Source organism: Salmo salar, chromosome ssa15 (assembly GCF_905237065.1).
Source record: "Salmo salar chromosome ssa15, Ssal_v3.1, whole genome shotgun sequence".
Lineage (NCBI taxonomy): Eukaryota > Metazoa > Chordata > Actinopteri > Salmoniformes > Salmonidae > Salmo > Salmo salar.
In genome coordinates, this window is record NC_059456.1 from 43,006,092 (window position 1) to 43,028,330 (window position 22,239).

The 22,239-nt window shown below is 43.1% G+C and overlaps 1 protein-coding gene across 2 annotated transcripts in view; it reads left to right on the forward strand.

Moving 5' to 3' along the window:
- LOC106571474 (RAC-alpha serine/threonine-protein kinase) overlaps positions 1 to 21,513 on the forward strand; it is a 37,571-nt gene extending 16,058 nt beyond the window's left edge. The window contains exons 3-14 of one of the 2 annotated variants that reach the window (XM_014144624.2): positions 9,037 to 9,165; positions 9,388 to 9,502; positions 13,747 to 13,873; positions 14,009 to 14,140; positions 14,243 to 14,308; positions 14,426 to 14,494; positions 14,720 to 14,845; positions 14,934 to 15,062; positions 15,219 to 15,433; positions 16,202 to 16,289; positions 16,563 to 16,665; positions 17,557 to 21,513. In XM_014144624.2, coding sequence (XP_014000099.1) covers positions 9,037 to 9,165; positions 9,388 to 9,502; positions 13,747 to 13,873; positions 14,009 to 14,140; positions 14,243 to 14,308; positions 14,426 to 14,494; positions 14,720 to 14,845; positions 14,934 to 15,062; positions 15,219 to 15,433; positions 16,202 to 16,289; positions 16,563 to 16,665; positions 17,557 to 17,636 — 1,379 coding nt within the window. In that variant the 3' untranslated portion in view covers positions 17,637 to 21,513. The remainder of the gene's footprint in view (positions 1 to 9,036; positions 9,166 to 9,387; positions 9,503 to 13,746; positions 13,874 to 14,008; positions 14,141 to 14,242; positions 14,309 to 14,425; positions 14,495 to 14,719; positions 14,846 to 14,933; positions 15,063 to 15,218; positions 15,434 to 16,201; positions 16,290 to 16,562; positions 16,666 to 17,556) is intronic. The other variant, XM_014144625.2, reaches the window with a different exon arrangement.
- Positions 21,514 to 22,239: the final 726 nt, after the last annotated feature.

Here is a 22,239-nt window from a genome sequence, read left to right on the forward strand (position 1 = left end):
TTAGTCAACCATTGGAAAAGCCTGCTCCGAGGAAAACATCTGGACTCCCTGGAACACATCTACCTTTCCCTTTTTTGTTGCCAATATCTCAGCATGGCTAGGAGTCCTCTGATTCCAAGCAAATGAGTCATACACGGGGTAGGAGAAAAATGTGGTTTGGAGGTGACTCCTCGACTCAAGATTCACAACTGGAAAGGCTTATTCTTAAATCCCAGCCTCAGCCTAAATACTGTTTAGTGTCCTGGCAGCTGGTTGGTTCCTGATATGGCAAAGTAGCCACACCCTTTAGCCTGCGGCTATGTGGCTTGCGATGGTGTGCCACTCTTGCCTGATCAAAGCATTCCGTTCGCAAACGTTGCAGAGGAGACGGGTACACCGGGATCAGTCTGTGGAGATTGGCAGTTACAGTAGGTGCAGAGGATTTGTAGGGTGGGGGGAGGGTGGTCATGTGTCAGCCAGGCTAACCAGTACCTTCCTTACCAAAAGCCTCCTCAGACCCAGTGTGGTTGAGCACAGTACGGGGTCAGGTGAGGCATATTGAGGAGTGGCTGCAAGGCAGAGATATACTGGTGGTGGTGTCTCCTCTTAAAACTTACATATGGATGAGAAATAAGTGCTGAGTTATCAAAGGGACACACACAGCACTTACTGTACCACATTGTTGTTACCAAGGCCTAGCATAAGGTTCATAGTTGCTTGCAAATGGGACCGCTGACCAGAAGACTACTGGAGCACTCTGTCGTCTGTGCTTGTGCTTGAATGGAAGAGGTCAGAGACAGGTATGACATCTGACTGATGTTTTGACCCACTTGTCTATCTCAAAGTATAGACAGGAACTGTCTACCCTCGCATTCATTCTGCTCACAAGCTATTTGCATGCCATACTCTTTTCACAGTTATATATATATATATATATACATGGATGATTGCTCCCCCAATAAAGGTGGCGGTACTTAGTTTGAGTTGCTTCTGTTGTATCTATCCACATGCATACAACACAATAGTGTACAGTGTTTGCCTCTTTTAGAAGAAACTGCCTATTCGAGGGGCCTGGTTACCACACTGTAGGCTGAGCTGAATTAGATTAGGCCTTTGTGTGTGTGTGGGTGTGTCCCCGAGTGGGCGTGTATCAGAGCGAGTGTGTGTGTGTGTGTGTTTCCGAGTGTGTATGTGTGGGGGAGGTACAGGAGGAAGTGGATTCTTATTATAAGCCACACAGTTCCTTTGAAACCACATCCTCCTCCTATCCCAGACTGCACTGGTATCTCTTATCTTCCCTGTCACTACAACACCATGCTCAGCCACTGTTGACTTATGTTAGCTGTCATAGAATTGCTATTGCGCCATCCACCATATAAGAGAAAAACTGGGCCCTACCACAACCCTCACTGCCACACCCTCACATCCCCTCATCAGCAGTACCACAGCTTCTCATAGTGAACCTCCCAGAATTCACACACTCAGCACAAGAGGTCAGTAACCAGACCCAGTGCAACTCCTCACATTCTCCTCGTCAGATGGGTCTGACCAGACCTCCCTTAGATCCTCACATCCCAGTGCCAGTGGAGACATGCTGGGACCCTCAGGAGAGAGGAAGACAAGGAAAGGCCACCTGTGGTCACCACCCCACTGCACTCCAAAGAACATCACTCCAGACACCACAGCCCACAACAGCAGCACGCAGTCAGAGCACCCTATGGCTTTTATTTTGTGACTCCAATGACACATTTCTCAGAGAAACTGCTTTTCCCTGGCATGTAGTGCTTATTGATTAACCAAATGTTTTTTCCGTATATTAAACAGCCAATTGTCTGATTAATTACTTGAGCTCCATTTAGGTTTTTTTGTGAGCCCAACGCGCCATTTCTCTGGAGAGAAATCAAATCATTCACGAGATAAATTAAGTCAAGAACTATGTGGGACACTGGGCCGAAGGGAGTTGTTTTACTTGAGCAAATATTCAACCAAGTTCAGCAAATAAACGTGGCAATTAACTACACTAACCATAATCCATTGCGCCTGTTCTTTTCTGGCTTGGACACAGATGGATACACTTTTACGGCTGCTACGTTAGGTTAGATACACACACACACACACACCACATACGCCGGCACATGAGAGGAATGTAGACAACACAACAATGAGAGGAAGGGATAGAGAGTTCATTAAAGGATGACTTATAGTAGTAAAATAATTTATAGTAAAATGATTGTCAGACCATTCTGCAGCGTACTTAGGCAGGCTAGCCTAGCTAAATAGGATGACTAAAGACAGTATCGTATGGGGAGAACAGAGATGATGTTAGATGGTTGGTTGGCTAGCTGCTAGTGCCTGAGCAGAGATGAGATGATTACTTTAAGGAATTAAAAATTATAAAGTCATCAAATAAAACTAAGTAATATACACAATTGAAATATATTTTATTTAATAGTAATTTCACTATTTTTGGCTTTGTTATTTCCATGAAAAAGCACTAATCATTTTAATTTAATTATTTCATTATTAATTTAATGTTAAAAAAAAATGCGGAAACCGTGATTGGTTTTTTAATAATCGAACTGAAACCGAACCGACCTTAAAAAGCACTAAAAGTTCAGCACTACTGGCATGTCCGTCTGTCAAGCAACACATTAAATGGGGTCAAACGTAATAAAATTCACACAGCTACTAATGATTTGATAGAAATGAGAAGACATGTAGATCCTGCAATGCAGCAAGTGGCAGCCAGAGTTGCAGATGGATTTCCTAACACAAAATCACTGTGTCCACCCTGTTGTTACGTGGAGATGTGCCCTTCCACATTATTCAGAGCAACAATGCTGAGCTGGCTATAGGCTGTGCTCTCTTTGACAATGTTTACCTAGCGAACCACTGTGACATTCACCCCCAGCTGATGTACAACCTAGTACACTTGATCAAACAGGGTGTCAAGGTGTTTGCTAGAAAACTGAAATAAACTGCTCTGGGACAAAGCAAAAACCAAAAATAAGAGGAACTTTGCCATACATCCTCCAAGATCAAGACCACCAGCCCCCACCCAGAGAAACCAGCACCACCCTGCAGCATCGGGCCCCACCAAGAGAAACAAGCACCACCTTGCACCATCGGGTCCCACCAAGAGAAACAAGCACCACCCTGCAGCATCGGGTCCCACCAAGAGAAACAAGCACCACCCTGCACCATCAAGCCCCACCCAGAGAAACCAGCACCACCCTGCAGCATTGGGCCCCACCAAGAGAAACAAGCACCACCCTGCACCATCGGGCCCCACCCAGAGAAACCAGCACCACCCTGCAGCATCGGGCCCCACCAAGAGAAACCACCACCACCCTGCACCATCGGGCCCCACCCAGAGCGGCCAGCTCCACCCTGCACCATCGGACCCCATCCAGAGCAGCCAGCTCCACCCTGCACCAACGGGCCCCATCCAGAGCGGCCAACACCACCCTGCACCATCGGGCCCCATCCAGAGCAGCCAGCTCCACCCTGCACCATCGGTCCCCATCCAGAGCGGCCAGCTCCACCCTGCACCATCGGTCCCCATCCGGAGCGGCCAGCTCCACCCTACACCATCGGACCCCATCCAGAGCGGCCAACACCACCCTGCACCATCGGGCCCCATCCAGAGCAGCCAGCTCCACCCTGCACCATCGGACCCCATCCAGAGCGGCCAGCTCCACCCTGCACCATCGGACCCCATCCAGATTGGACGTTACCCCACTACCCCCATGCTTACAGGACAACACCCCAATCAGAAGGGACCAATAGTCCAGAAGTGGAACCAAGAATAGAGCAACGTGCTGCAGCCGAGCTAAACCAGGCATCTGCTGAACATAATCTCCTCAAAAATCAATTAATTCCGTTTGTTATTATCATAAATAGAATTATTAGAAATACATCCCATTTATCATTGAGTTCAGTTTTATATAAGCTACCCCGGAAAGGGTTAAAGTTAGCTCATATAAATATATCCAGCCTCATGAGATGAGTAATTTGCTAATCTAAGATAATATTAATATATTAGCCATTTCTGAGGCTGACAGCAGCTTTGATACAGCAGTAGAAATACAAGGATATAACATATACTGAATGAAAATATAAATGCAACATACAATAATTTCAAAGATTGTACTGAGTTACAGTTCATATAAGGAAACCAGTCAATTGAAATAAATTCATTAGGCCCTAATCTATGGATTTTACATGACTGGGAATACAGATATTCATATGTTGGTCACAGATACCTTGAAGAAAAAGAAAAAAGGTAGGGGCTTGGATTAGAAAACCAGTCAGTATCTGGTGTGACCACCATTTGCCTCATGCAGCGCGACACATCTCCTTCACATAGAGTTGATCAGGCTGTTGATTGTGGCCTGTGGAATGTTTTGGGATATTGGCGGGACCTGGAACACGCTGTCGTACATGTCGATCCAGAGCATCGCAAACATCCTCAATGTGTGACATGTCTGGTGAGTATGCAGGCCATGTAAGAACTGGGACATTTTCAGCTTCCAGGAATTGTGTACAGATCCTTGGGATATGGGGCCATGCATTATCATGCTGAAACATGAGGTGATGGTGGTGGATGAATGGGCCTCAGGATCTCATCATGATATCTCTGTGCGCATTCAAATGGCCATCGATAAAATGCAATTGTGTTGGTTGTCCTTAGCTTATGCCTGCCCATACCATCACCCCACCGCCACCATGGTTGCACTCTGTTCACAACATTCACATCAGCAAACCGCTCGCCCACACGATGCCATCTGCCCGATAAAGTTGAAACCTGGGATTCATCCGTGAAGATCACACTTCTCCACAGTGCCAGTGGAGGTGAGCATTTGCCCCACTGAAGTCGGTTAAGACGCCGAACTGCAGTCAGGTCAAGACCCTAGTGAGTACAATGAGCACGCAGGTGAGCTTCCCTGAGACAGTTTCTTACAGTTTGTGCAGAAATTCTTCGGTTGTGCCAAATTCTCTAAAACGTTGGAGGCGGCTTATGGTAGAGAAATTAACATTCAATTATCTGGCAACAGTTCTGCTGGACGTTCCTGCAGTCAGCATGCCAATTGTACACTCCCTCAACTTGAGACATCTCTGGCATTGTGTTGTGTGACAAAACTGCACATTTTAGAGTGGCCTTTTATTGTCCCCAGCACAAGGTGCATCTGTGTAATGATGATGCTGTTTAATCAGCTTCTTGATATGCCACATCTGGCAGGTGGATGGATTATCATGGCAAAGGAGAAATGCTCACTAACAGGGATGTAAACACATTTCTGCACAAAATTAGAGAAATAAGCTTTTTGTGCGTATGGAACATTTCTGGGAACTTTTATTTCAGCTCATGAAACATGGGACCAATACTTTACATGTTGCGTTTTTATATTTTTGTTCAGTGTATATTGAAAAGACAGGAATGTCTAGGGGGGAGGTGTTGCTGTATATATTCAGAGCCATATTCCTGTAAAGCTCAGAGAGGATCTCATGACAAATGAAGTAGAAGTGCTGTGATGCAGATTCACCTGCTACTCCTGAAGCCTCTTATTTTAGGGTGCTGCTATAGGCCACCAAGTACAAATTGTCAGTATCTGGAGAATATGTGTGTGATGTTAGATAAGGTCTCTGATGCAAACAGAACATTTTCTACCTAAAAATGGTAAAGCACCCTTTGCTGGCTGTAACAGCTGCCTGTTCATAGTAAACTGTTGGAGAGTGTTGTGTTAGAACAAATACAATGCTAACTACAGACGCTCAGCATGCATATAGGGAAGGGCACCTAACTTGTACTGCATTGATTCAGATGACTGATGATTGACCAAAATAAATGGATAATAAGATGATAGTTGGAGCTGTATTGCTAGATTTCAGTGTTCCGTTTGTTATTGATCCTCATTTGTTATTAAAAAAACTATGGCTTTAGATCACCTGTCATCACATGGTTGGAGAGTTACTTATCCAATATAACTCAGTATTCTTTAATGGAAGCTTCTCTAACATCAGATATGTACAGTGTCAGGTCGTTGTCCTGTTGGAAGGTGAACCTTCGCCCCAGTCTGAGAGCAGGTTTTCATCAAGGATCTCTGTACTTTGCTCTGTTCATCTTTGCCTCAATCCTGACTAGTCTCCCAGTCCCTGCCGCTGAAAAACATCCCCACAGTCTGATGCTACCTCCACCATGCTTCACTGTAGGGATGGTGCCATGTTTCCTCCAGACGTGACGCTTGGCATTCAGGCCAAAGAGTTCAATCTTGGTTTCATTAGACCAAAGAATCTTGTTTCTCATGGTCTGAGAGTCTTTAGGTGCCTTTTGGCAAACTCCAAGCATGCTGTCATGTGCCTTTTTACTGAGGAGTGGCTTCCGTCTGGCCACTCTAGCATAAAGGCCTAATTGGTGGAGTGCTGCAGAGATGGTTGTCCTTCTGGAAGGTTCTCCCATCTTCTCTGTATATATAAAAATAAAATATTTGTAGGATTAGAAATGATGCAGACAATTACATTGATCTCCAATATTAAAGCTGATCTAGCCCCCCAAATAAATAAATAATAATACATGCATGATAGTCAATTTCTCAACCATGAAAGACTGACTACTTCTCTATTTTTTAAGATGTATTTGTGTGTTGAAAATGCCTAATCACATGCATAATCTATTTGCATACACTTCAAACAGACATACTGTACCTACCCCACCAGACATGCCACTATGGGTTTCTTCACTGTACCCAAACCAAAAACCGATTTAATGCATCGCTCAGTTATGTATAGAGCCATGTCATCATGGAATGTCCTGCCACCACAGGTTACTCAGGCAAAAAGAAAGTTTAACTTTAAAAACAGATACAATATGTTTATCTTAGAGCCTCTCCTCTTTCTAAAGATCTAATTTAACTGTACTGAATATGTATATACAGTGTACAAAACATTACAAACACCTTATTATTGAGTTGCACCCCCGTTTGCCCTTAGAACAACCTCAATTACCTCTAACCTCTACCCCCACACACTGACTCGGTACCGATACCCCCTCTATATAGCCTTGTTATTGTGTTACTTTTGATAATTTTTTACTTTAGTTTATTTGGTAAATATTTTCTTAACTCTTCTTGAACTGCACTGTTGGTTAATGGCTTGTAAGTAAGCATTTCAAGGTAAGGTCTACACTTGTTGTATTCGGTGCATGTAACAAATAGAGTTTGATTTGAATTCGTCGGGGCATGGACTCTACAAGGTGTCGAAAGCATTCCACAGGGATGCGGGCCCATGTTGACTCCAATGTGTGCCCCAGTTGTCAAGTTGGCTGCATGTCCTTTGGGTGGTGGACCGTTCTTGATACAGACGGGTAACTGTTGATCGTGAGAAACCCAGCAGCGTTTCAGTTCTTGACGCACTCATACTGGTGCGCCTGGCACCTACTACCCTGTTCAAAGGCACTTAAATCTTTTGTCTTTCCCATTCACCCTCTGAATAGAAAACATACACAATCCATGTCTCCATTGTCTAAATGCTTACAAATCCTTCTTTAACCTGTCTCCTCCCCTTCATCTACACAAATTGAAGTGGATTTAACAGGTGATATTGTCATGGAAAGAGCAGGTGTTCCTAATATTTTGTACACTGTCAACAGTTTTTTTTCTTTTTTTTTCTTGTGGTCTTTCCTATATATAACTCTTATTTATTTAGAATTTAATGTACACTCTTATGATGTTCTTGTCTATTACTGTTCTGTACTTTGTCATGTATTTGTACGATTTGTGGACCCCAGGATGAGTAGTTGCTGCATGTGCAGTAGCTAATGAGGATCCCAATAAACTGAACTTCCTGCCTGCCTGGGTAGCTTTCTATCATTTATGCATTATTAGTGTGCATCTCAATTTTCTACTGCGTCTTCCTCGCCTTCCCTCCTTTACCCCAACTGTACCGATCTAGCATTAGGGTGGAGGTGTATGGATGGATTGCTTTCACCTGTCCAGTTCTGTCACTAGAAATCACTGTCCTTAGAGTATCTATTTAGCAGCACATTGCACAGGTACTTACAGCACAGTACATTATCATAGGCTCACCCACTTAAAACATGTACCTTCAAACATGTTTTCAGGCTTATGTGCTGTTTGTAAAGAAATGGGTTGGAGATGAGTGGCATTGCTGTGTGAGTCTAGACAGGCACCATGCAACAACACTTAATAGACAGAGATGGATTAACTTTATAAGTTAACAGCTTGTTCATTAGCTCACTCTTTGCCCCAGGAGCATCCTGTGCGCCTGCAGCTGTTGGCTATGAGAAAACACCATCCGGTCCATGCCACTCGCATGCACACACGAAAATATGCACAGGCTCGGTAGCATGCATACACTCCGCTGCTTTATTCATTAGGCATGCCATTGCAGTGTGTGCGTGTGAAAATAAAACTGTTTTCCGAGGATTCTGATCTCATCGCACCTCTTTGAGCGGTTAACAAATGAGTCAGCAGCAGCAGCACTGACATTAGACCTGATTGGGGTTTGTTCTTTTCTAACTGTGGTGTTTACCCATGCTGTTAGTGTGTCACTTCCTGTTTTCTAGAATCTGGTTGTTGATTACCAGAAGTACCTCTAGCCACAGTTATAAAAATAAAAAAACTGGGTGAGACCCCGTGTTTAATAGCTGCCTGTCTTAAAGGTACAGTACAGGCTGGCAACACACACCATAATGTGTAAAGAGGAGGTAAACAAGCCATAATACAAATGCATAAAAAGGAGAAGGAAAAGGCCTAATAAGAGAAGTTCCGTTTTCTCTGAAACCACCAGGAGAAAGGCCTCAGTTTGCGGTCAACCAGACTGTGAGAGAATCTGTCTCTCACACGCTTGTCCAAAGTTCTATCATTACTAGCTCACCCTAGGGTTAGCGATAGCGCTGTGTTGTTAATGCTCTTCAGACTGGGCTAGGTTTAGGATTGCACTGACCAAGGTTGACAGAGTATTGTCCTTTCTGATGTGATATGCACTCTCCGTCTTGCTCACTCTCTGTGTCTCTCTCTCTCTCTCTTGCTCTCTCAGGAGAGTACATAAAGACTTGGAGACCCAGGTATTTCTTGCTGAAGAGCGACGGTACGTTCATCGGGTACAAGGAGCGACCGCAAGACATCGACCAACTGGAGACGCCACTCAATAACTTCTCAGTAGCACGTAAGGCAAACCTATGACACTCTGCCCTAACCACAAAATTTAACCAAATAATTGTGCAGTGTTTCTCAACTCTGGTCCTCGAGTTCCTCCGAGGTTCCACATTTTTGTTCTAGCCTTGCACTACACTCTATGCATCCCTGATGTTTCAGTTGACCGCATGACATATCTCTCGCTCGCTTCCTGTCTTTCTCTCCCTCTCTCTTTCTTCTTCCTTATGACCAGCAGAATGTCAGCTGATGAAAACAGAGCGTCCTAAGCCCAACACATTCATCATCCGCTGCCTGCAATGGACCACTGTCATAGAGCGCACCTTCCACGTGGACAGCCCAGAGGAGAGGTAGATTGCACACACAGGGCTCTATTTTAACGAACCTAACATAATGGTAAATCGTAGCGCTGGTGGTTGGGTCAGGGGTGTGTCTGAAATACTTTAGCTATTTTCACAACCAGAATTATGGGCGCAGTAGCTGACGGTGTCGCGAAAGGGCTGGGTTTTGATTAATAAGTAAGTTGTGGGTGTGTCTAGGCTTGATCCCTCACTGGCCAACCGGAATGTGCTCCATGGCTAAATATGTGGTTGCTTCAAGTTGTGTATATAAAGGATTTTATGTATTGTGTTTTCACAACTCCAATTTGAGTGTTAGTCTGTTATAGCCTAGTTTGTTAAATAGCCTACAGAAACAAAAAAAACAAATGTAGGCCTATCCCATATTTGCTAAATATGTTGAGCATATTTGCAGTCCACATTGTTCTAAGAAATTGCACGGCTTCAAAATGGATTTACACTGAAATAGGCCTACTGTAAAATGCATTATGTCTGAGCCATGGACATGCCAAACATTGTCAACAATCAATATTAAATTCATTATTGATGAGACCTAAAAAGACAGTGAATAATTCTAATAAAACATTTTTTTAACAAAAAATAACAACTTGTTTTAAATAGGCTGTCTAAATACAGTTACAGGCACCATAATTGTTCCACGTGGGCATATGATATTAGACCTAAGACGACGTAGACTATGGAGGGTTTTACCCACATCCAAACTTTTCATAGGAGCTGGAAGAAGATCAACTATAAGGAGAAAGTGGGAATGTCCACTCATCATTATACTGCTCCCAAATACACAGTACCAGTCAAAAGTTTGGACACACCTACTCATTCAAGGCTTTTTCTTAATTGTTTGACTATTTTCTACATTGTAAATCTGTCCTTTGGTCTGATGAGTTAAAATTTGACATGGAGCAGTTGGTTGTGATGGTGTGCTTTGCGGGTGACTGTCTGTGATTTATTTAGAATTCAAGGCAAACTTAACCAGCATGGCTACCACAGCATTCTGCAGCGATACGCCATCCCATCTGGTTTGCGCTTAGTGGGACTATCATTTATTTTTCAAAATGACAATGACCCAATACACCTTCAGGCTGTGTAAGGGCTATTTGACCAAGAAGGAGAGTGATGGAGTGCTGCATCAGATGACCTGGCCTCCACAATCACCCGACCTCAACCCAATTGAGATGGTTTGGGATGAGTTGAACAACAGAGTGAATGAAAAGCAGCGAACAAGTGCTCAGCATATGTGGAAACCCCCTCAAGACTGTTGGAAAAGCATTCTTCATGAAGCTGGTTGAGAGAATGCCAAGAGTGTGCAAAGCTGTCATCAAGGCAAAGGGTGGCTACTTTGAAGAATCTCAAATATATTTTGACTTGTTTAACACTTTTTTGGTTACTACATGATTCCATACAGTGGGGCAAAAAAGTATTTAGTCAGCCTCCAATTGTGCAAGTTCTCCCACTTAAAAAGATGAGAGAGGCCTGTAATTTTCTTCATAGGTACACGTCAACTATGACGGACAAAATGAGAAAAAGAATCCAGAAAATCACATTGTAGGATTTTTATGAATTTATTTGCAAATTATGGTGGAAAATAAGTATTTGGTCACCTACAAACAAGCAAGATTTCTGGCTCTCACAGACCTGTATCTTCTTCTTTAAGAGGCTCCTCTGTCCTCCACTCGTTACCTGTATTAATGGCACCTGTTTGAACTTGTTATCAGTATAAAAGACACCTGTCCACAACATCAAACAGTCATACTCCAAATTCCACTATGGCCAAGACCAAAGAGTTGTCAAAGGACACCAGAAACAAAATTGTAGACCTGCACCAGGCTGGGAAGACTGAATCTGCAATAGGTAAGCAGCTTGGTTTGAAGAAATCAACTGTGGGAGCAATTATTAGGAAATGGAAGACATACAAGACCACTGATAATCTCCCTCGATCTGGGGCTCCACGCAAGATCTCACCCCGTGGGGTCAAAATGATCACAAGAACGGTGAGCAAAAATCCCAGAACCACACGGGGGGACCTAGTGAATGACCTGCAGAGAGCTGGGACCAAAGTAACAAAGCCTACCATCAGTAACACACTACGCCGCCAGCAACTCAAATCCTGCAGTGCCAGACGTGTCCCCCTGCTTAAGCCAGTACATGTCCAGGCCTGTCTGAAGTTTGCTAGAGAGCATTTGGATGATCCAGAAGAGGATTGGGAGAATGTCAGATGAAACCAAAATAGAACTTTTTGGTAAAAACTCAACTCGTCATGTTTGAAGGACAAAGAATGCTGAGTTGCATCCAAAGAACACCATACCTACTGTGAAGCATGGGGGTGGAAACATCATGCTTTGGGGCTGTTTTTCTGCAAAGGGACCAGGACGACTGATCCGTGTAAAGGAAAGAATGAATGGAGCCATGTATCGTGAGATTTTGAGTGAAAACCTCCTTCCATCAGCAAGGGCATTGAAGATGAAACATGGCTGGGTCTTTCAGCATGACAATGATCCCAAACACACTGCCCGGGCAACGAAGGAGTGGCTTCGTAAGAAGCATTTCAAGGTCCTGGAGTGGCCTAGCCAGTCTCCAGATCTCAACCCCATAGAAAATCTTTGGAGGGAGTTGAAAGTCCGTGTTGCCCAGCGACAGCCCCAAAACATCACTGCTCTAGAGGAGATCTGCATGGAGGAATGGGCCAAAATACCAGCAACAGTGTGTGAAAACCTTGTGAAGACTTACAGAAAACGTTTGACCTGTGGCATTGCCAACAAAGGGTATATAACAAAGTATTGAGAAACTTTTGTTATTGACCAAATACTTATTTTCCACCATAATTTGCTAATAAATTCATTAAAAATCCTACAATGTGATTTTCTGGATTCTTTTTTCTCATTTTGTCTGTCATAGTTGAAGTGTACCTATGATGACAATTACAGGCCTCTCTCATCTTTTTAAGTGGGAGAACTTGCACAATTGGTGGCTGACTAAATACTTTTTTGCCTCACTGTATGTGTTATTTCATAGTTTTGAGGTCTTCTATTATTCTACATGTAGAAAATAGTAAAATTAAAAAGCCTTGAATGAGTAGGCGTGTCCAAACTTTTTACTGGTAATGTGTACATATAGCTATAGCCTACCATTGCTATTGATATGCTTTGCCACGTGAAAGGTAAACAAACGGGCAAATATAGCCTACAAGCGGATTAAGCACCACGGACAATGATCAGATCTCCCACAATTTGACAGTTTGGTCCGGCAGAGGAAAGTGGAAGATTTTTTGATCAACAAAAAACAATAAGCAGTCTTTTTCAATAACTTGATGTTCCTAAACAGGCTTCCTACAGTTACTGACACCTTTCATGCGCATTGTACATAATGAGTCCAAGCTTTTCACAGAAGCTGAAAAAAAAGAATGTCCAGAATAAATAAAAAAGGAGAAGTTCTGTGACTGTTTTGCTGCTCTATTTGAATAAAACATTAGTGATGTACACTAATGTAAGGCTACTGTGTGTGCCTCCGCTGGCTAAATCAATGCCGTAACCAATTGAGTTAGCGCTAAGACCAAATTTTGGTTGGCCTTAAATATCCCTAGTTTCACTGTGATTTAAAAAAAATATTTGTAATCTTTTTTTTTTCCCTGACCAAAATTGGCTTATTGGCGCATCTTAAATATTTCCATCCCTCCCACCTCAGCACAAGCGAGCTGATGTGAGACAGGTAAATGTCCAAACCTGGCCTAAGGAGTGGAAAATGAAAGTGCGTCAGTTTTTACTTGACGAAATTGCAAACTAATGTTCATTTGACACTTGCGCTTCCTTAGCACCAGCCGAAAATAGAGCCCGTAGAGTCATCCCCTGTCACGTTCGTCATAAAAATAATCGGACCAAGGCGCAGCGTGAGTAGCGTTCCACATTATTTATTATAAAGTGAAACGTAATGCAAAATACAAAACAAATAAAGAATAGACGAACCGTGACTATAATACAACTATACATAAACAATATCCCATATCCCCCCAGTGGAAAAACAAGCTACTTAAGTATGATCCCCAATTAGAGACAACGATTACCAGCTGCCTCTAATTGGGAATCACACCAATCACCTAAACATAGAAAAACTAAACTAGAACCCCACATAGAAAATAACAACTAGGAAAAAAACCTGTCACGCCCTGACCTACTCTACCATAGAAAATAAAAGCTTTCTATGGTCAGGACGTGACATCCCCCTCTGGTTCCTTCCATCCTTAGGGAGCAGTGGACGAAGGCCATCCAGGAGGTGGCAGATGGGCTGCAGAAACAGGAGGAGGAGAGGATGGACTCCTCGCCAGACCCCATGGACATGGAGATGTACCTCACCAAACCCAAACTTAAAGTGGTGCGTACACCCAACCCTAGCCCTAACCCTTTCTACTCAGCATTTTTTGTTACTTTAATACAAGACAAATACCAGCGGCAGGGTTTTAGATATGGTCAAATAAAGTTAATCCAACTCTTTGTTCTCAACTCCTAGACTATGCCCGACTTTGAATACCTCAAGCTCTTGGGAAAAGGCACTTTTGGGAAGGTTATCCTGGTGAAGGAAAAAGCCACAGGAAAATACTACGCTATGAAAATCCTCAAGAAAGAAGTGATTGTGGCGAAAGTGAGTAGACGAGTGTGTGCGTGTGTCTTTGTCTCAGTTTGTGTCTGCACATACTGGTATTTCCTTTACTTGGATCAAGCTCATCTACTTAGTCTTCTCTAGGATGAAGTAGCGCACACTCTCACTGAAAACAGAGTACTGCAGAACTCCAAACACCCCTTCTTAACGGTGAGAGACCATTCCATTGGTGTGCATCAGCAAATGTGTTCCCTCTGTTTACTTTTATCCTAATATAAATGGGTAGCATTGTGTTTCTTAAACGTTTTCCTTCTCCTTACCATTAAGGGTCTGAAGTACTCCTTCCAGACGCCTGACCGCTTGTGTTTCGTCATGGAGTATGCCAATGGAGGAGAGGTGAGTACTGTGTTGCATTTTACCCGGGGTATAGACCTTATCAGTGAGGTGAAATACTCTGAACCTTGCAGATGAACTGTAATGAATAGAACAGACATGGCTCCTTAATCTACATGTAAGACAATTGATGGGAGTGAACTTAATACTAGCAAAGGTGAGGGGAAATGGGTCGGATTTATGTGACCGTAAATGTAATTGACACAATCGCCATCTCCTTCCACCTAGCTGTTCTTTCACCTATCACGAGACCGTGTGTTCTCCGAGGAGAGGGCCCGGTTCTACGGAGCTGAGATTGTGTCGGCGCTGGACTACCTCCACTCGGAGAAGAACGTGGTTTACAGGGACCTGAAGGTAAGTTAAGGAGTCGGAAAACGTTTCGCAATGGAAAATAATAATATGTGTTCTTATTGGAACCTCCCTAACTCTCTCTCTACTGTAGCTGGAAAACCTGATGCTGGACAAAGACGGCCACATCAAGATCACAGACTTTGGCCTGTGTAAGGAGGGCATCAAGGACGGGGCCACCATGAAGACCTTCTGTGGGACGCCAGAGTACCTGGCCCCCGAGGTAAACACCTACCCATCAACCCTGTTCTTCCACTGATAGAAAGCTATCATCAGAACCATTAACATAGAAGTTAAGGGTTTGAAAGCCCTTCCAGAGGATCTACTAGCCACCTGTACATGACACTCATGTTCTACCTCCCCCTTTCCTAACACACAGGTGCTGGAGGACAATGACTACGGTCGTGCTGTGGACTGGTGGGGTCTGGGTGTGGTCATGTATGAGATGATGTGCGGTCGACTGCCCTTCTACAACCAGGACCACGAGAAGCTGTTTGAGCTGATCCTGATGGAGGAGATCCGCTTCCCTAGGACCCTGGGGCCCGAGGGAAAGTCCCTGCTCTCTGGTCTGCTCAAGAAGGACCCCAAGCAGAGGTAAGACAGGGGTGTGTGTGAAGTATGTTTCTGCATTTGTATGCGGTGGCGTTACATACCCAAGCAAGAAAACCAAAAATGGCGCTAAACAGAAGGGGGAACTAACAAAGAGTCACTGACAAACAACCAAAACGAAACGGGGGGGTTTAGGAGCAACAACAACTGGAACCTAAAAGATGTCCACTAAATTTGCCCAAGAAGAGGCAAAAAGAAAATCTCACACATAACTTAAAGATAGGAAGCAAACGAAAAAGGTGGAGCAAAATTAGATCAGGGAAATGAGACAAATTAATGTTTTTCTAGAAATCAAATAGGGAGAGCCAAATAAAGGTGTTGACCCTCCACTTCTCTCATGACAACTGGAGCGCTGGGCCAGCCACTCTTAAATAGCACCTGAGTCAGCATAGATGAAACGCCTTCCCACTAATGAGATGGCAACCAGCACAGGTGTAACACAGACTAAGGTAACACCAATCGGAGCGCCCTACGTGCTAACGACCAATACGTGCTAAAGCCGTCCTCCCCTCTGTATAGCACTTTGTGACATCGGCTGATGTAAAAAGGGCTTTATAAATACATTTGATTGATTTGATTGATTGAAAGTACAACCTCAAAACACCTTGCTTGTAACAATGGTCATTCAATAAATGAAGTGCTATGGCAGCCTGAAAACTAATGGCTTTTAACTATAGGTAAAGTAGTGCAAGACACTGAGTCTGTGTGTGTGTGTGTGTGTGTGTGTGTGTGTGTGTGTGTGCCTCTCTTTAGGTTAGGTGGAGGGCCTGATGACGCCAAGGAGATAATGCAGCACAAGTTCTTCGCTGGGATCGAGTGGCAAGACGTGTATGAGAAGAAGGTATCGTATCCTTAGCTTTCTGTGTTCTCATCGCAGGAGGTCGGTGCTACCTTAACTGGGGAGGACGAGCTCGTTGTAATGGCTGGAGCGGAATAAGTGAAATGGTATCAAACACATGGGTTCCCATGTGTTTGATGCCATTCGCTCCGTTCCAGCCATTATTATGAGCTGTCCTCCCCTCAGCAGCCTCCACTAGTTCTCATTGTTCTTGGTTATGACAAGTGTTATGACATGTAGGTGCCCACTATCATGACTCCTTCCTTTTCTTCTCAGCTGGTCCCACCCTTCAAGCCCCAGGTCACCTCGGAAACAGACACCCGCTATTTTGATGTGGAGTTCACCGGGCAGACCATCACCATCACACCTCCAGGACAAGGTACCCTCCCTCCCCTTATATATTTTGTATGTTAAGCATATGGGGCAGCAGGTAGCCTAGTGGTTAGAGCATTGGGCCATTAACCGAAAGGTTGCTGGATCGAATCCCTGAGCTGACAAGGTAAAAATATGTCGTTCTGCCCCTGAACAAGGCAGTTAACCCACTGTTCCCCGGTAGGTGGTCACTGTAAATAAGAATTTGTTCTTAACTGACTTGCCTAGTTAAATAAAGGTAAAATAAAAATCCACTTATGGAAACACAACATCGCTATCAGCGAAGGTGATTGGAGATATGGACTATCCTGCTAGAATACAGTCACTGCTCTGCCTATCCCGTTCTTCTCATCCGCCTCTCTGCTTGCTTTGCCTGCCCGCTTCTCGCTTTAGAGGCACTAATTCATCCAATTTCAGCAAACTCTGTAGACCATTCCACAAGCAAGGTGCAAAATAGCTAAAGGCAGATTTACTTAACTGTTGAGATCAAAGGGATCTCCAAAGTTGGCCTGAGACGGTGTCTGATATCTTGTATTTCTGTAGGTTAACAGAGAAGTGGCGTACGGTGGTAGTTTATGCAAAGGACTCTATAAACAAAAAATGTGCAACGCATCGATCTACGAGACTTCCAAGAGGATCAGCCTACTTTCTGATACTGAGTGCAGTAATTTGTTCCCCCTCGGGCCATATGTTTGACACCCCTGCTTTAAAGAGTTGATGGATTTATAGCACAATGACTACCCCTAGTGGGCTTAGTAGCTTTCATACTACCATTTGAACCACAATTTGACTTAACTGCTTTGTTACTGAGTTGTATTATTTTGGAACGTGAATGTCAGTTTTGAATTAATTACGCTTTAACTCTCTTTCTCTAACTTGCCCTCTTTTTCCTTCCCAGATGACAGCATGGAGTCTTTCGACAGCGACAGGAGACCCCACTTCCCCCAGTTCTCCTACTCTGCCAGTGGAACAGCCTGAACCTAAACCGAAGCCTAGACCCCCTCTACCCTCTCCTCACCCTCTTATGGACCATACTGCTCTCACCCTAATGCCCCAATCTCTGAACAGAACTCATCCTCATAGGCCATCTATGACCTCACTCATGTTTATCTTCTTTTTTATCTGTTTGTTCTGTAATTGTTGGGGCACATCTCAATTGTCTAGCGTGGCTTCTTAGCCTGTTCTCCTCTTCAGATGAGTCCAGGGGAGGAGAGGAGACATGGAGTGGAAGGCCACCTTCGACTATTGAGTCTCCCTTGGTGTCACCAGTGTTTCAAATACTGTACTTGTGTTGCTTAGAGGGGAGGAGTCGGTTGCCTGCCAATAGGAACACACTTGGACTAGAGGTCAAAAGTCACTAAGATTCAGTGGTGACCGGCCAACCTAATTCTTCATGGCAACATGATTTCCTGTCAATGATACATATGCAGCTAGCCTCAAAAGAAAAAAAGAGAAGCACAGTTATACACAATCTCTGAAAATGAGCTTTTTAAACGGTACACTATCTATTTCTACAAATTATTAGCTTTATATTTTGATGGAGCAAAGGAAACATCATAGTGTGATCTTTAGAAATAGTCCTCCTTCTTCCCATCTTCTACTAGCCACCACTGCCATTGTGCTCTCAAAGACTCTCACAGATATTCAGAGGTTTGCGAGAGGTAACACTAAAGCTCCACACCTGGGTTGTGTTCAGTAGGGCACCACAAAGCAAAACGTTTTGAAATAGAAAATGAAAATATGTGTTCTTATTAAACAAGTTCCCGTAACACAGGGATGGGCAACTTTGGTGAGGGTGGGGGCCACAAAAAATCGGAACTCATCACAAGGGGCCGCAGTGGCTCGCGGGTCTGCTTACCCACATCCATACCCACGCATGCAGTCAGTCCGGCCCTAGCTTTTTGGGGGACCCTAAGTTAGAATTCCAGTTCATTTCCTGCAATTCTACACATTTTGCCTTGGGGAGGAGAGGATTTTTCAGTTTTACAGCTAATTTGCTGCTATTCTACACATTTTGCCATAGGGTGGAGAGAAATGTTTTTAACATGCAGTTTTGCCGTTTTTAATATATCTGAGTGAGAGTGACTAATATAATCAATGGGGGCCCCCCGACCGTTAAATTTACCATAATTACTACAAGTTTAGAAAGCTGGCTAGACTAACTACCAATCTAAAATATCTTAGCTGACATGGGCTAATTGAGGGACTGTCAGTGACTGACATAACAATAGAAACTGCTTATGCACAACCAAATTTAGAAATTGCTCCTTGTGTATTCTACTATTATTACTCTAAACAATAAGATACTTTGTTTTTGGAAAGTTGCCCATCCCTGCCGTAGCACCTCCTGTTTGCTTTCTCCTATTTTGTGACTTCTGAACATGACCCTGCTGTCTCTCACCTCTCAAATGTTGATCCTCCCAAACACACACACCTTCTAGTAGCAGTGAGGACTAGAGTACTGAAATGGAGTCTATCGAATGATCTGTTATTCTACTTTTCTTCAGTGTTACTGGCCTCCCTCGCCTTCTGGCCTAAGATTTCCTTAGAGTGACTACAGTACAGTGAAAGTTTGGTGTACGGGATCACACCATCTGTGAATTGGCGTGGCGCAGAGTGAAATTCACAAAACGGTGTGTGGATTATAAAGGACATTTTTGTGGGGGGTTGGTGTATCTGGTTACCTTTATGATTTGGGAAATAGGTTGTTTTCATGCGAATAGCAATCTTGGTATTCCGGTACAACTCAGCGGGCAAAAGTTCCTGCTGCAACCAGAGTAGGGAAGATGGGTATTTTCCCTGATACATATTAGGTTGTATGGTGAAATGACTGGATGTACGTACTTGTTTTGTTAGAAAGGCCACTATATCCATTTACCCATTAAACAAATGGGCTCGGTTGAAACCATGTGTAAGGAACCCTTTTGTTGGTTTATATTTCTCTATTAAAGCTATAGACATATACAACTTCAAAGTACATTGAGATACCTAATAAAAGTCACTTTTTATATTTAGCAGAGAACCATGCTCGTAGACCTGTTAGCTGCTAGCTACATGTTGATAATAGAAATCAACTTTTTTTTAAATGCGTTTTTCTACCAGCATGCCATTGAATGCTGACACATGCATGGCTTAAACAACGGAAGAGTCTGAAGCTCGCCTGTAAAGATTTTAAAACGATTTACCAATCAAGCAGTTGCTCCACAAACATCTGGTATTGAGAGCACAGGTCACAGTCCGAACAATGTATAACTAAACTCTTACCAGCCATGTTCCAGTACATATTCTGAAGACCCTTAGCTTGGTGGACAGTTTCTGTATACTGTGGGAAGACTACCTGGTCTAAGTAAATGTAATTGTGCAATAACATAGGGCTGTGGTATGAGAGGAAAGAAGGAGCAAACATATTTGTGACTGGAATCCTCGTGAGGGTAGATGGGATAGGGGGCTGGGCAATGCTGATACAAAATGAATGGTTTGAAATGAATGTCTTTCTTTTAGCTAGAACTGTGACCAAAGTCTTGTTTAGTTTGTGTGAGATTTACAACCTCGCCCTGACCCTTAACCTTACCGGAGTCGCACTGACTGACAACTGGGGGATATGATCATCTGAAAGGCATGCTCATGTACTGATACGAACCTTTGGAATTGAGTGTACAAAATGAATGGTGTGAATGTTCTGTTCTACCAACGAATTGACCTTCTCTTTGCTGTTAGATTCTCAACAGGTAGCCTATTATTTGTTTGTACGTTTAATTGTTCTATTGTTTTGCGATCCTTTCCAGTTATTGGGTGTTTTTTCCCCAATGCTTTTAGCAACACCTCACTGAGGTCACTGTTACAGTACCCTTTAAGACAGACAGCTACTGTACATAGACAGTTACTGGTGTAGCGAAACACACCAAACAGGCTGTTACTATCCACCATCAAGGAAGGATGACTATGTATTTGTGTGTGTACACAAGCGATTGTGCGGACAGGTCTGTGAGGCCAACAATTCAATGCATTTGTATCAGTGATTTGTCACAAACTCACTGGCTATGTATGGTATGTTAGTCAAGGAAAACAAATGAGAAGCTTACCTTTTTACATATTAAATCAAAAATATTTGAGACGTAAATACCTCAATGGTCTTAATTGAATCCAAGTGAGGATATCCACATTTTGCTAATGGTAACTTACGTTGTGTCCAGATATTCTAGGTTTGTTAAGTGTTAAGGCCTTATTTAATTTGAAGTTAGTTGAAACCCCTCTGAATATAAAATATTTATTTAGGAAATGGTTCAAAATGTTCACTGAACAATACAATACATTTAATAATTAATGTTAAAGAAATGATAAATGAATGTAAAACATTTAATTTTGTTGACCCATTCCAGTTTTGTATATTTACTTATTTTTTTACTTCCTTATTTTGAAATCATTGACCTAATTGTTGCTTATCGACCGGTCCTTCCCTGGTGATTCACCATGTAAGTTGGGGGGGGTAAGAAAATGTTAAAGAATTTATATTTAAGTTATTTCATTCCCTTTGATGCCCCCTTTGTAGATGAGAAACTGAACAATTGAATGCACCAGCTTTTGTGAACAAAGAACCAGTGTTGGCTGCTGAAGGGAGGACGGCTCATAATGGCTGGAACGGAGCTAATGGAATGGCATCAAACACATGTAAACCATGTGTTTGATGTATTTGATACCATTCCACTGATTCCGCTCCAGCCATTACCACGAACCATCCTCCCCAATTAAGGTGCCACCAACCTCCTGTGCAAAGAATGTTTTCCTTTGCTGTGTGGGCATAAATGTGGCATTATTTTTCATTGGGATTCAGAAATAAAGACTTTTTGGACTAATATTATGATTTTGATTTGTTCAATTCACTCAAGCTCCCCACTTGTATAAAGAGTATATCAAGTAGCCTACAAATATTGTCCAGCACATGATTTATTGGCTCATCCTCTGGATCTCTGTATTGGGCTGACAGTGGCGGCCCAGAGCCAAGTGCAGATTGCCCAGGCCAGCCCAGGATAGGGAGCAGAGGTCCAAGGAGACAAACCCAGGTTTTCTGGGGTCCAGCTGTGAGCCAAGCTCGGTTCTGGAGCTCCATGTTGAGGGAGCAACACAGCCAATTGCTGAATTCTCAGTTGGCCCCTAGCCCTTATCCTAAAAAAAAACCAATCCTGTAGATTTCAAGGACATTTTGCATTACATTTGGGATGTTATTTCTTCAGCTAGTTCAAGGAAACTCTATTTCAGCAAAGCCATATTTGGCATGCATAGTGCGCCATCTTCTGGCTCAAAAGGCTATGCAGTTTATTATTGAATGCAGTAAATAGTGAAGGTTGCATTATTTGCCGTTAATCCTAATCAAGATAGGCCTATCTTGGATAAAGTGTAATAATAACAAGATCACAAAATAAGAACACACATGAAAAGGTTAAGCATTAGATTTTTTTTTGGCACATAATGGACAAATTAAGCATCTTAATCATCCATGACATGATAGTTTTACAGGAAGTTGATTTGAATTCATTATTTATAATTGACCATTTAACAGAAATTACACCAATTTCAATAGCCT